Source organism: Globicephala melas, chromosome 18, assembly GCF_963455315.2.
Source record: "Globicephala melas chromosome 18, mGloMel1.2, whole genome shotgun sequence".
NCBI classification, from domain to species: Eukaryota; Metazoa; Chordata; class Mammalia; order Artiodactyla; family Delphinidae; genus Globicephala; species Globicephala melas.
This window is the reverse complement of record NC_083331.1, coordinates 9481071-9496304: the sequence shown is the minus strand read 5'-3', so window position 1 is coordinate 9496304 and position 15234 is coordinate 9481071. Positions and strand designations below refer to the sequence as shown.

General features: G+C 42.4%; 1 protein-coding gene across 2 annotated transcripts in view; it reads left to right on the top strand.

Moving 5' to 3' along the window:
- STARD13 (StAR related lipid transfer domain containing 13) overlaps positions 1-15234 on the top strand; it is a 320629-nt gene that overhangs the window by 88755 nt on the left and 216640 nt on the right. Inside the window, exon 1 of one of the 2 annotated variants that reach the window (XM_060287918.2) lies at positions 9100-9369. The exons of the other annotated variant lie outside the window; for it this stretch is intronic. Within the exon in view, the coding sequence (XP_060143901.1) occupies positions 9246-9369 (124 nt within the window). The 5' untranslated portion in view covers positions 9100-9245. Of the gene's footprint in view, positions 1-9099; positions 9370-15234 lie in introns of those variants that run through there. 2 annotated transcript variants of the gene reach the window in all.

Genomic DNA, 15234 nt, shown 5'->3' with positions numbered 1-15234 from the left:
ACACCGGCTGTAAATGGTTGATGTGCATATTTAGTGTAGTTTTATATTGCTCGGTGTCCCTTGCCCAACTTGAAGGCTCTGAACAATACTTTCCAGCACCTCCACTTCCCAATTCCTGTTACTCTCTAGATTTCTCTATTAGAATTCTTTGAGGCTATGGACTTTTGTTTGCTCCAGCACCCCAGACCCTCTTCTATTCCTTTCAGCCCGCCTTTTCACTCTCCAGAGAACCGGGGCCCTTTCCTGCTGGAGCTCAGTTGAGCCTAAATCAGTTTGTTTTGTGACCACCTCACGCTTTCGTGGAAGGTGACCAACTGATTCTTACTCTAAGAGTTTTTACGTCTTGCAGTTGCTTCTCTCCAGATTCAATTCCAACAGCTACTCTTTCTGCCCCACCGCTTTGGTATGCTGTATTGGAGCCCCTTTTTGTTCCTCTGGATTCATTGAACTTCTGTCCTTCTGCTCTTACCCACACCCTATAGCTTTTTTTCTTCTCTTTCTTTTTCTTAACCATTATTCTATTCTCCTTTAAAACCACGCACACTTTATCGACCAAAAATTTGTATTTTTCCCCTAGATAGGACATTGATTTTTGTTTTTCAATACTGTATTCCTATTCAGAGAATCACGTTTACCCTGAATGTTAAATTCACAGAACACTCCTACATATTAAGGATAACCCAATTCATTTCTATTGTATATTTATGATACTGATGACTGCATTTAAATTTTAACACAGAAAACTTTAGACTCCAACCCTAGTATTGGTGGAAGGAGGGTGTTAAATTATGAAAAGATTAGTTTTCTCAAATGTAAAATGCAGATTTGGGAGAAAAAAACCCTAAGTAATTAATCAGCCTGATTAAATGTTCTAAAATAGTTCATAACATCCACCCATGATTTTTTACTGTTATTAAATTTCCTGTCATTCTTGGCTCTTTTATCAATTGTGACTTGGTACCTATGTGTGCATGTTTATCAGTTTCTACCTTTTAGTGGATTAATATTAAATATTTCAGCATATGAGTGGATAACACATGGGCACACCCAGCTTCCCTAGCCCACTTTATAACCCCAATTTACAATTCGTGTTCATTCAATAAATATATATTGAGCCCTTACCATGTATTGGGCACTATATTCCACTAGGGATACAGATATTAAAAACTTACTTCCTACCTTCAAGGGGATCACAGTCCAATGGGGGCATGAAACTATTACTCTATGGAGCTTAGGTATGTCTATAAAGAGGAAGAACCAGTGTGTCCTGGCAGGAGAAAGTAGTGCAAAGGCCCTGAGGCCACAGAGTGTGTGCGTTCAGGGAGCTGCCATTTTCTCTGTTTTCTCTGTGACACATCAGGCAAGCGTTTATGTGAAGGTGAGAAGGAAGAAAGTGTGCATGGCTTATGTGGGGTACCTAGAAGAGGCAAATTCATTCAGAAAGTAGAATAGAGGTTACCAGGGGCTGTGGGCAGGAGGCAAAGAAGAGTTATTGTTCATGGGCACAGTGTTTTTACTGGAGATGAAGAAAAAAGTATTATATAGATAGTGATGATTATACAACATTGTGAATGTATTTAATACCACTGAAATGTATACTTACGAAGAGTTAAGTGATAAATATTATATTATGTATATTTTACCACAATAAAACAAAAAAATTTTTACGTGTGCCTGGGCCTTGAGGAAAGTGGTGATGTTTTGAGACAGCCACTGTGGAGAACAGGAACAAGACCCAGCTAGAGACACACTGAAAATTTTGCTAATGACTCTCACTCCATCAGCATCCTGTCACCTGTTGGGCAGTTCTGAGATTTCATTGACAGCCTGTGGTGGCCTGGATGTAAGAGTGGATATAGCGGTTTCGCCAGACAGGCATGAAATAACTAGGAACTGAAATAGCTCTGTGTGTGTGTAATGAGAAAGTGGTTGAAGGCTGGCTCATGGCGCTAAACCCAAGACTTAGAAGGGAGTGAAGCCAAGGAGAGGGACTGATTAAGTAAAGGAAAAGCAAAAGCAAGGATTATGAGACCAGATGAGGAATGCTGGAAGGACGGAAGATGGTTCTAGAAGTTGAGATAAAAGTTCGAGAATTTGAAAGCACAGCAGTGTGGATGGTGTGACTCAGTCCAGAGTGTGTCCATGGGGGTGGGTGGGTGAAGTTGGAGACAAAAGTCCCTGCAGTTGTGAGTTGAAGAAACTAAGTTCCCCAGAAGAGATAGGACAGCATCAGGTATCATTTAGAATTTCCAGTCAAGGCATGAGCTTTCTTGCAAATGATGCATTATTTATTTATTCATCACTTGCATTCATTGAGGGCCTACTTTGTACCAGACACTGTTCTAGGTGCTGGGAAAAAAAGACAATTCCCTGCTCTCCTGGAATTTCCACTCCAGTGAAGCGGCAAGTTGGGTAATAAACAAAAATAAACAAACACAAAATACTCCATGGGCATGTGCTATTATGGTCTTCCAAAGTGTACATAAAAAATATAGTAACATGCACAGACCTAGAGATTGTTATACTGAATGAAGTCAGACAGAGAAAGAGAAATATCGTATGATATAAGCTGAATCTGAAAAGAAATGATACAAATGAACTTACTTACAAAACAGAAACAGACTCACAGACTTAGAGAATGAAATTATGGCTACCAGCGGGGAAGGGTGGGAGGAAGGGATAGTTAGGGAGTTTGGGATTGACATGTGCACACTGCTATATTTAAAATGGATAACCGTGTCCTGGCTATTGTAAATAGAGCTGCAATGAACATTGTGGTACATGACTCTTTTTGAATTATGGTTTTCTCAGGGTATATGCCCAGTAGTGGTATTGCTGGGTCATATGGTAATTCTATTTTTAGTTTTTTAAGGAACCTCCATACTGTTCTCCATAGTGGCTGTATCAATTTACATCAGAAACTAACACAACACTATAAAGCAAGTATACTCCAATAAAGATGTTAAAGAATAAATTAAATAAAAAAATAAAATAAAATGGATAACCAACAAGGACCTACTGTATAGCACAGGGAACTCTGCTCAATATTATGTAACAACCTAAATGGGAAAAGAATTTGAAAAAGAATAGATACATGTATATGCATAACTGAATCACTTTGCTGTACATCTGAAACTATCACAACATTGTTAATCAACTATACTCAATATAAAATAAAAAGTTAAAAAAAGAAAAGAATTACAATATTTGTAAAGTTAGTGAGATATTATGATACGATATTAAGCCTGAAGATTCCAGGCATTTACAAGTCTACATCAGGAAAATACTAAACATAGCCAAAGATATTGATTGGCAATACAGAGCTTACAGCTAACACTAAACTTTGCTTCCACAAAAGCATGGAGCCCAGTGATATTTTAATTAACAGAACAAAACCTCCAAAGCCATGAAAACTGTTAGCATTAGCAGCTTGGCAGATTCAGAGCGTGGCAATGGGCCACTAAGACACATCCAATGGGACAAGCACAAATTGGTGACTGTGAGCTCAGGACCTAGCATGAAAAGCCATCTTCTTCAGAACTTCTGGCAACATTTTTTATGAGGAAATAAATAATTTGAGATTTCATTTCAGAATCTCCAACAACAAGACCCTGGAGTGTAGCCTGAAGGGAGCATGGGAGGAGTGGTTGCTACATCATATCTCTCTTGGGGAGGGAACATGCAGGAAGAGTCCCAGGGAGCTCTTCACCCTTCTGTCGTGAGTGAGGGGCAATGGGTCACAGCAAGGAAGGCAATTTCCTACAGAAAAGCTGGAAAACATGAAATAATGGACTGTGACCATAGGCTCCTGGCAAAGGATTGCTGGCTTGGGACAGTTAGAAATTGGATTTTTTTCTAAAGCAAAGGCTTCTGACAACAAAATATTCAACAAGTGGACAGGAGAATGTGCTTCTCCATTCTTAGGCATAAGGGGTGATGGCACAGATGAGTTGAACATGGAAGGAGGAGTAGAAAATATAGGAATTTAAGAGAATTCAGAGACACTGGCTTCATATGTATAGGTGGATGGGTGGCAGGACCTACTTATTACTTGTGATTGGGGTCACAGTGGTGATGGGTCTTAATCATACAGCATTAGGAGAAAGAGAAAGAAAAAACCTTTTTTTGTTTTTTGTTTTTCTTTTGCTTTTGCCAAAGTTGTTGACAGTATTGTTTGTAATTGCAGAAATTTGGAATGAAATGTCCAAAATTATGAAAGTTTGAAAATAAATTATGTATGTCTATCCAACAGAATTCTATATATTCATTAAAAACTGTATTTCAAAATACAACAATAAATTGGGAAAATGCTCACAATCTAATGCTAAATGAGAAAAATTTCAAAATTTGGTACAAAAGTTATTCTAATTTTTTTAATGTGTAAAGAAAAAAACTGAAAAGGAAAATTTTCAATCGTTATCAGCCCTTTCTTTGTGGTAATATTACAGGTATTTTTAATATTTCTACGTATACTTTTCTATGTTTAAAAATCTGTAACCATCAATATGTATTACTTAAAATTAATAAGTTTGATGTAAATAGAGTGATAAATAATGATGCCACAAGCATAATTATGGTTTGCACTTATACTAAGGAGCAGACTCTAGTAATAACCAGCCATCCAAAACTATAATGGAATATTCATTTAGTCAGTAAATGAGCCTTTATGTGTTGTTCACTGAAAAAGGCATAAGGGATTCAGAAATAAAAGTACCAGTCCCACTGGAGAAACTCAGGACTAGTAAGGAGGCTGAGAGGAAAGCAGACAAGTGCCCACAGTGCTCTGTGATAAGTTCTCCTCCAGAGATGGGCCCAAGGTGCTGTAGGAACACAGGAGAGGAGGAACAGTCCAGCCACTGGGATTCGTGGAGGGCTTCCAGGAGGAGGTGACATCTGAGTTGAATCTTGAAGGATGAGTGAAGCAAAAAATCAGAGGAAAAGCATTCAAGTAGAAGGAATGTATAAAGACAGAACTGAGTGAGAGCAGTAGCTTTCTAATGTGAAGCTCATTATGCTGAAATTCAGGGGAGGAAAGAAGAAAACATGGACTAAACCAGTTACTGTGGGGGTGGAGAGACAGAGAAAGATTGAAGCAATATAAGAACTTTTGGAGTTCAGAATGTCTTCTAGATTCTCTCTTGGACACGAGATGTGTGGGTGATCGCATCACTTGGCTAACATAGGAAATAGAGTTGGAAGAGTAGATTTAGAGGGAAATTTTTAGAAATATCCATTAGTAAAGTAAACAATATATAACATCAGCGAGAAATCACTCATTTATTCTGCAAGTTTTTGCTGAGCACAACTGTCAGGGGCTGACCTAGGTCCTGAGGACACAATGGTGAATCAGACAGACAAGGCCTCGATCTAACATTGCTCAAGGTTTGCCTTGGAGACAAACCACAAACAAACAAACAAGAAAATGTCCAGAAGTGATAAGTGCCATAAAGAAAATTAAGCTGCATGCCACGAGAGGGAGTAATGGGTTATTTCGATTGGGTGTCAGAGGCTCAGAAACGATTTGGGATAGGAGAACAATGTGACAGTGATAATGATTGGACAGCGATATGGTAGCATTGATTGAATCTTTTCTTTGTGATTATTCCACTTAATACACAATACAATCCCATAGGTAGGGAGTGCTGAGGGTCCAAAACTTGCCCAGAGTCAAACTCAACTCTGCCTGTAGCCATAATCTCAAAAACATGTGTACTTTCTGTCTGTATCAGGTTGGGCCTTGAGAGGTGAGGGCTGTAACCACGGGAAGGAATATAATCATCCAGGGACGCTGAAGCGTGAGGAAGAAGTGGGGGTGGGGGCCAAGGACTGAAACCCAGGGAATGCCAGCATCAAGCTGGTGGAAGGGGAGCTCTGAAGACAAGCACCTCAGCCACGCAGGGCACAGAGACCCAGGGGACAGTGTAGCCTGACGGCCACAAGACAAGGCAGTGTCAAGAGTAAGGGTTGGTCACCAGTGTCCTCTCGTCCACACACCCGAGAAGGAGCAAGGACAACAGGAAACATCCATTAGATGTAGCAACCAGGCAGTTACTGGTGACCTTGCCAAGACTGGTTTCAGTGAGTTGCTGAGGGAGCCCAGACTGCAGTGTTGATAAGGGAATACTTCTTTTCTAAGAGATACAGGGTAGAGGCAGTGTGTTTTGTTATGGTGGTGGTTGTTTTGGTTTGGGTTTGGTTTAAAGAGGTGTAAGATTAGAAGGTTGAGCCCATGGAGAAGGAGGGGTTGAGGCTGTAGGAGATCGAGGAAATAACTGATATGGCCAACCCTTCGTAGGAACCAGAAAGGATGGTAAGCAGAGCACACAGGTCAAGGGCTAGATCTTGGGTAGGAAGAGAGGTACCTCTTTCCTGTGTTGGGAGGGAAGGGAGTAAGTAAGAAGGTTATAGGGGTAAGGAGTTGCCTGACTTCTTTTCTGTGAAGTCGGTGGTATTGTCATCTGCTCAAGGTGAAGACCCCAAGGGGGGGGGTGTCATCCTTAAGGTTCAGCTTTGAAATAGGGCTCCTGGAAAATGGGAGTGGATGCTGAGGGCCTGTATAAAAGTCTCCAAGTAGCCCCGCTGAGTTTAGAACCCTTGCATTTGTGGCTGCTGCATCTGCACAGCTGCAAGATTTCCTTCAGCAGGGCCAGCAGCCAGCCAGGCAGGGGGCTGTGCTGTGCTGTATGGCACCTGTTCTGGGGAGATCACTCCAGTCTTTCATCTGGCTTCTCATGGACAGTCCTCAATCCATGGACCCTTCAACAGCCAGAGCTAAACAAATTTGCAAAGCCAGAATTTGTCTTCACGTTAGTCATTTAAAGAAAACCCCTAATCCATGACATCTGAATATAAAATATGTATTAAAATAGAAAGCAGTAGGGACCCAGGATCCTTAGAGCTAAATGATCAGTGGAATAGCTGGAATGTTCCTTGTACTGTTCTCTTCCCGTGCGTATAATGTTACAACTACTGCCTCCGTTTGATTCAATTAGAGATCCTCTTTTTAAAGTTAAGTACACAGCTTCCCTGGGAATGTAATTGTGAAACGTTTTGTCGTTATACTGCACGGCAGTCACTTTAAGATAACACAAATCTTGCTTCTGGCAGAGCATTTCCTTACCACTACATGCATACAAAACAGGATGTAATCAAAAGGGTATTTGGCATGGGTCCAGAAAGCAATCTGGATTAGTCTGTAACTGGCTGCCATAGTTTCAAGTCCATTTCTGATCCATGACTTATTGCTTCATAACTGACAATTTCAAAGGTTTACCAGGATGGCACAAAAAAAAAAAACTCAACCATTAGTTTCTAGCTTCTTCTGAAGTGTTTCACTAGTGAACATTTTTGAATATTTAAAATAAGAGAATAAGACAATAACGATGTTTTTTACCATCATTTCTCCCCCCCCCCATTTTCTACCAACAATATAAACTCGTGGAGGGAATATTTACTAAAAGTATAGAATTGCAGAGGGAATACTTCAGGTAGCTGTTAATTTCCACTCCTTAAGTCAATAGCAATTTATATAATAGAGAGAGGATTGGATAATTTTCTTTAATTTTCAAACTTCACACGGAGCACCTGAAATTTTTTTTTAAAAAAAGAAAAGACAAAGAAAACAGCTAACTAAACCCTGGTTCTTATTTAGCAGCCTGATACAAAGGCAATTAAAAAGAAGTGATATTCAAGCAATTTTACTGTTTAAATAATCCAGAAATTCTCTTTTTTTTTTTTTTTTTTTTTTTTTTTGCGGTACACTGCTGTGGCCTCTCCCGTTGCGGAGCACGGGCTCCGGACGCGCAGGCTCAGTAGTTGTGGCGCACAGGCCCAGCCGCTCCGCGGCATGTGGGATCTTCCCCGACCGGGGCACGAATCCATGTCCCCTGCATCGGCAGGCGGACTCTCAACCACTGCGCCACCAGGGAAGCCCCAGAAATTCTCTTTTGAAATAGTTCAGTTTCTTTAGCCAAACTTGAGATGTATGACATTAATCACATCCCATATCCTTGCGTTACATCAAATGTTGTTGTCATTACTTTCTCTAAAGGTCCTCCAAGCTCTTTCGAAGCAAAACCTTGGGAAAAGCAGGACACCCTGAGGCCTGAGCTAGTATTGTCTTTATCTTTTGAGTGAGGCTTTGGAGCCCAGGGAAATGACTTGGACACCATCTCCTCAGTATTTCTTAAAGAACCAGTATATACACATCATTGTAAAGCAGTTATACTCCAATAAAGATGTTAAAAAACAACAACAGCAAACACGGTATATTTCCCCCCTCTTCCCTGCAGGAATTAGGGTAAATTTCTAATTATAAGCCTATTATTATGTTATTGGCTAAAATACCTTAAAATTCTTTTCACATTTCACTTCCCCATAATACCTGCTTTTCTAACTGCATACAGATTTTAGTGCTTTACCAGAACATGTAAATCTATTTTATGTAGGCTCCACAAGGTTTGACCTTAAATTTACAAGTTATTTTCCTCATAGTCAATGGCTATGCAATGAATAAATCATTTTAATTTGATTGTAGATTGCAGCCAGATAATCATCTCATTGATGAAACCAGGAAAGATTGATATAATACAAGTGCACCAGTATCTAACTCCAGAAGAATGTCAGCCAAACTGAGGAGTCGAATTCAAGTGATTTGAATTCAGGAAAACTACGATGAGTTATTTTGGCACTAGCTATGGCACAGTTTAAAATTTTTGTAATGGTTGTGATGGTGGCGCTTTCTGAGTGAAAAAATGTAAAGTATCAAGAAATGGGAGGAATATGGTACAGCCCCTGGCCTCTGAGTGAAAATGAAAAGAGGGATGGAAACTCCGTAGTCGGAGCCCGTCGGGACCGAGCTGTCAGATTTAGGCTAGGGAGGGAGGGAGAGAAAGCTCCCTAGGGGAAGGAGTGGGGCGCTGGACCGTCCGGGAGGGAGAGGGGAGGGAAGGACGGGAGAGGAGGGGAGCGGAGGAGCGCTGAGCCGAGGGGAGGGAGGGGAGGAAAGGGGGAAAGGGGTAGAGGAGTCGACGGAGCGCCGAAGTTACCCTTGCGCGGCGCGCGCAGTGGCAACGCGTCCCGGCCCCCGCGCTGGACGGCGGAGGACCCCTGTCGCGCCCCTGGCTGGTCCCGGGACCCCAGCGGGAATCCCGCGTCTGGCGTCTCGAGTCGCCGGGGGTCTGGGTTGCGGGCCACGCTGGACTGGCTGTGGCAAGCCCGCTGGTCGTTATGAGGACGGATCTAAAATGACCGGCAAGCTGAAACCTTTCCAAACGCAGCTCAGGCGGTCAATCAGTGAGCAGTTGCGGGACTCTACCGCCAGAGCCTGGGATCGGCTGTGGAAAAACATCCGGGAGAGACGGCTGGCAGGTCGGTGCCTCCGAGACTCGGGACCGCGGGAGCGGGAGGAGGCGCGGGCCGCGTCGCCCCGCCCGGCCCACCTCCCTGCAGCCGCTGTGGGCTCCCGGCACAGGTTTTCAGAGCCCGGGGATGGGCGGAGGAGGCTGCTCTCACCCCCTTGCTGGGCCGGGCCGGAGCGCCAGCGCTCCCCGCTTTCCGCGCGCGGGGACCTGGTGCGTGTGGGCTCCGCCCCGCGCGCGCGGACAGCTCGGCGGGGCGCGGCGCGTGGGACCGGGAGCAGGCGCGGGGGTTACCTGGGGAGTCTTCGTTCGAGTGGCCGTTTTGCCTGGGCTGGCCCCGGCTCCGCCACCATCCACCCACCCCAGCCCAGTGAGTGAATGAGTGCCCAGCCCAAGTGGGCTCCAGGAGATCGGTCCCTCTCCCAACTTCGTCTTTTCCACGAGGGACACGTCCACTGCCTGTGTGGGCGGGGGAGTCAAGACAAGGCTAGGGAGCGTATCCAGAGCTCTGGGAGACAGTTGTTTATGGGGTAGAGGGGAGGATTTGGGCAAAGACGGTTGGACAGTGGTTGGTGCTGGTAGATAGCTGCCCACAACCCCTGTCTAGCTGTGGATCCGCTCTCCTCATTTTGGGGCTGCAAAGGAGTGGCCTCCCTTTTGGAATCCATTGCTCATGATTCAGAGGAAGAAAAGAGGTGATTATTCTGAGCCAAGAGGTTCTTAAGAACCCTTGCTTAGGTTAGAAGGCCAGTCCCCTCCTTAGCACCTCCCCCAGCCTCCTGGCTGTGGTCTTTCTTCTGTGCATGCTCCTTGGACCTACCTCCTAGTAGGGCCGCGGATGCAGGAAGTGGTCTGAGCCTTCGCAGAGCCCATGCTGGGAGCATTAGGTCTGGTTAGTCACCACATCATACCTGCCACAGTAAGGGAAGGTGGCCTTCCTCCACAGCACAGTTCCCAGGCAGTGTAGGATTTAGGAATGCTTTCCCCAAGTGTTAGCTGCTGGAAGATGTTTCTGGAAATGGGGGACGTGTGGATGGAAGGGTCCCTGAGCTGACGGTGAGTCTAGTCTCTGGATCTTCTTGCCTCCTGTCTCTCCAGCAGTATCTCCTGAGTTGGCCAGTGACCACAGGGGTGGAAGAGAGGTCTAGAGAAGAAGAAGGTATGAAGCCTGGACAGAGGGCAGGGATGCCAAGGGTGAGATGGAAGATTGAACCTTCTCTGGGCTCCTCCCCCTTTTTCTTATTGAAGAAATGTAGAAGTCCTTTGCAAGATGTTCTGTCCTTACACCCATGCAGCCACATCTCTTCATTAGTCTGATAGCATTCTGGAGTAGATGCCCAGAGTCTGTGTCTCCTTGAGCTAGGTCTTTATCAACCTAACTGGTCAAATTAGAAGTAGGGATTATAGATGATTCCGACACTCAATATTGTCAGCATAAACTGTTTATCCCGTATTTTCTCTCTAATACAGTGACCCCATTTAGTAAGCACCCAAGAAATAAACAGGCTTTGCAGTCTGGACCCAGAAATAAGTTGTGGTAACCCAGTAGTTTTGACTGTTGATTTTTAAAGACCTGTATGTGCATTGCAGACCTAATTAATAACAACTAATAACTTTCCTTGTTGTCGTGCTAAATTGTATAATCTACATGATGGATGGTGTTAGAGAAGTTTTTGTGGTCTAGTAAACTTGTGTTGCTTCATAACTTCAGATTGCTTACTGCAAATGTCTCTTTCATAGCTTCTGTTATTAAGTTTGTTAAGTTTGTTAAATCAATGGATCCTCAGGAAACAAGAAGTCTTTCCAAGAGGGCTGCCAAAGCTGTGCTGGGTTTTTACAGAAGCTGAGGCCAAAGATGACTGCAGCCCTGTCTTTTTCAAAAGGACATCTGGGAAGGACGAGAGTGTAATGTAAAGACTTAAAACCGTTAAGATTTTCCAGGGAAGTCATTTATTCACATGAATTTTAGACTTTGCAGTTTAGTTAGGGCAGTGGAGAGAAAAAGTTTTGATTCTGAGAAATAAGTGATAGGTAGAGATTTTTAAGATCATGCATATATAGAAATTCAGGCTAAAAGTGGCTTCAGAATAGTAAGTATAAGAGTTCTCCCAGAGTAGTGTAATTATTTTTTAAAATAGTGGTATGAGGTTTTAAAATGTTTAATCAGAATATTAATATCTGCTTTTACCCATAATCTGCTTACCACTCTGCTAACAGTGGATGCCAGCAGGTTATTCAACTGGGACCAAACAATCCTCTGAGAAGCAGACTTCAACCTCTGCTTCTCTAAGCAAGCTGGGATGCTTGCCACAAAACCAAGCCAACTCCATGAAGGAGCTTTTAGATGCAAATTGATTTTCTTGGGTTTTCTTGCAAAGGTAGCTAAAATATGGAACTTTGGCCATGAGACACTGAAATACTTAAGTTATTAATGTTGGCATCAATTCTAGGTAAAAGTGTTCTTCATTTGTAAAAGTTTTCTTTATATGGTTTAGTTCACAATATCATCAAAACCAACTATATGAATGTACCCCAGAGAGACCTTGCCCGCCCAGCAAGAGATGATGTGAGGCTATTGCCTTTTTTTTTTTTTTTCAGCTTTTTTCTATCAGGTAAAAGTTTTGTGCTGGGACTTCTTTAGTTTCCCTAAAATTTTCTTCTTATTACACTTAGTCAGTACAACAGTATTCAAAGTGCTTTATAACAAACTTGTGTTTGTTGTCTAGAGCATTCTGAAGGTATTTGATGCGTCCTTTTGCTTTTTAACATCCTGAGGCAGGAAATCCTTATTCTAACTCACTGTGACTTCTTTTCATGAAAACCCATCTTGTCAATGGGACAAAGAGACAAGAAGAAGTAGAGCTGTTTTAAACATAGTGAAGCTTGTGGATTTCTGTGCTGTGGGACTGTATTTGGGAAGGAGGGGATTATACATAACTGGAAAGCTATTTCTTCACACGCATCACAACGACACAAATAATGAAACCGATAGAAGGATGAGGTGTGAATGATGTTCAGATATGTTCATTTCATTACAAAATTATAAAAGGGAGTTATTGGTTAAAGAAAGAATGATACTGGGAGCTCTTCTTGGGCTTTCCAATTCTGTAGTAGCTGCCAGACTTTCATCGGATTGTGGCGTTTTTGCCAACATGTACTTACTTCTTAATTACCTAAGACTCTAATCCTCATAAGAGTCAGCAAAAGTTTTTCCCACCTGTCATCTCAATATTGATCATTGAAATAATGGTGGTAATTATTGTTTATTCCCAAGATGACAAAGTTAGTTAGTGTTCAAAGAAGTATTCTAATTCAGGTTGTCAGAAGTCGAAGGTCATCTGTGCCCATTTTGTGTTATACCACGCTGCCTTCTCCATGGCTCTTATGGAGACACATGGACCTCAAATCCTTTCTCTAAGTCTCTCTGTCATTTGCAATTAGTTTTAAAAAGAACAACAAAATTAATCGGAAAAATTGCTCTATCCTCCTGCAGTGACAAGAATAACCCTATGCACCAAAAATAGCTTGTCTCCCAGTTATCCTATTGGGCTGGGTAGTGTATGGGCTTATAGAGAGTTCAAACAAACAAACAGCCATACATCTACCTTGTTGGGGCTCTCATGCGGTGTGCCCTGCCCATTACCATCGCTGCAAGAAGCCAAGGGCTGCAAGAAAGAGATGTTGTCATAAAGCGTAAATGCAGGTTTCTTCAAGGTGGGTGAATGACAGGTTCTTTTGGCCTCTTCAGTTCCCTAATCAGCTACCACTGGTGACAATTCTTAACTTTTGTAGCATCATTAAATTCTCTAGGCAGAAGCATACCCTTTAGCTTTTGGTCTTTGTAAGCAGCTTGAACTGCTTCTCAAAAGTTTAGGTCTGGGGCGTCCCTGGTGGCTCAGTGGTTAAGAATCCACCCCACAATGCAGGGGACACGGGTTAAAGCGCTGGTCCAAGAAGAACCCACATGCCGTGGAGCAACTAAGCCTGTGTGCCACAACTACTAAGCCTGTGCTCTAGAGCCCGTGAGCCACAACTACTGAGCCCACGTGCCACAACTACTGAAACCCATGCACCTAGAGCGCGTACTCCGCAACAAGAGAAGCCACTGCAATGAGAAGCCCGCGCACCACAACGAAGAGTAGCCCCCACTTGCCACAACTAGAGGAAGCCTGTGTGCAGCAACAAAAACCCAATGCAGCCAAAAATAAATAAATTTATTTTTTAAAAAAAGTTAAGGTCTGAAAAAATCCAAATGAGTTTTCTAAAGCTTTCTGCTCCTTCATTTTAAAACCGTACTCTGTTTTAATGGAAATGTAATCCATATGTATGATTCCTTTATACTCACATAACAATATTTAGGTAGCTTTTGAACTAATTGATGGCCAAGTATTTTGATCTCTTTCATAGTCTTATTTTAAATCATTTCTCTTAGACGCAGGAAGTTATATTGCTGCCAAAAATAAACTAACCTAAATCACTGAAAAGTTTGAGTTTTGTTAGAAATGCTAATTCTACCAAATTTCAGTGAGTTCTCGTCATGTTAAAACAGGTTTATTCATCCTCAAAGTCAACAGTAGCATCCTGTGATGTGATGTAAACATGAGATTGGGACTTAAATGCAGAGCGGGATCAAGAGTAGAACATGGGCCATAAAAAAGCTCCTTATTAAAATCTAAATGTGTTCCATGATAGCAAAAAGCACAGGATGATACTAGCTGATCCTTTTCATTTGTTTTATATCAATGTCCTTCCTGTTTATTATCACTTTACTGTAAAGAACAGGTCATCCTACTCTGTCAGATTTTTCTTTTTAAACATCTCTTGAAAAGGGAATACATTGAGATGTGATTTATATTAACAATAACAACAAAGAAAATCTGTCAGGTAAATATACAATGAAAATCAGAGAAAGACAACACATCATATGTGCCACGGTTCCTCTCAGCCTTAGCTACCCACAGGGTCACCTGGAGCCTTTTGGAAATATGAATGTCCTTACTGCCCCCCAGAGACTCTGATTTGGTTCACATGGGGCCTGGGGATCAGTATTTTTTTTCAGTATTTTTTTTTTATACTGGTTCCAGTGTACAGTCCGGGTTCAGAATCACTGACTTACGGTTAACTACCATATGATAACTTGCAGCAGTCTGTGTCTAGTACGAGATCATAGTCTAAGTCCCTAAGAAAAGTTTTGCCTGAGTGAGGTTGGAATGAGCTTGATATTTTACAGGGACAGAAAAGAAAAGGGAAACAAACAAACAAACAAACAACAACAACAAAAAAAAACGGTGTGCCTGGAACATAATGAAAAAAGGTGGTACAAGTAGATGGTAAGAGATCATGTCAGAGGTATGGGTAGAGTCAGGTTATAAGATTAGGTTGCGCCTTGTTGCCAGGGCAAGAAGTTTGGATTTGGTTCTACATGTGATAAGTAGCAAAGGATTTTAAACAGAGGAAGGACAGGACCTGAATAAGTTACTACTGGAGTGGTCCAGGTAAGAGAGAAACAGTGACACGGACTAGACTGATGATGATGAAAATGGAGAGAATGGGACAGATTTGGAATATGTCTTGGAAGTAGAGACAACAATGCTGACATTTTTTGTTGGAGGTGAGGGAGAGGGATCAAGGGCTCCTAGGTTTGTAGAGCCATGGGCTGAGTTGGGGACAGGTGGAATATTTGCATCTTGCAGTGCAAAAGACCTTTTTTTGCATAAGCCAGATCAAGAGCGAGTTCTCCTTTGGCCAAATTAAGCCAAAGATGCCTATTAGACATCCAAAGTAAAAGTCAAAGAGCTGGTTGTACGAGTAAAGTTTGGGGAGAAAAGTCAAAGCCAAAGATAGAAATCTGAGAGTTATTGGCATATGACTACTA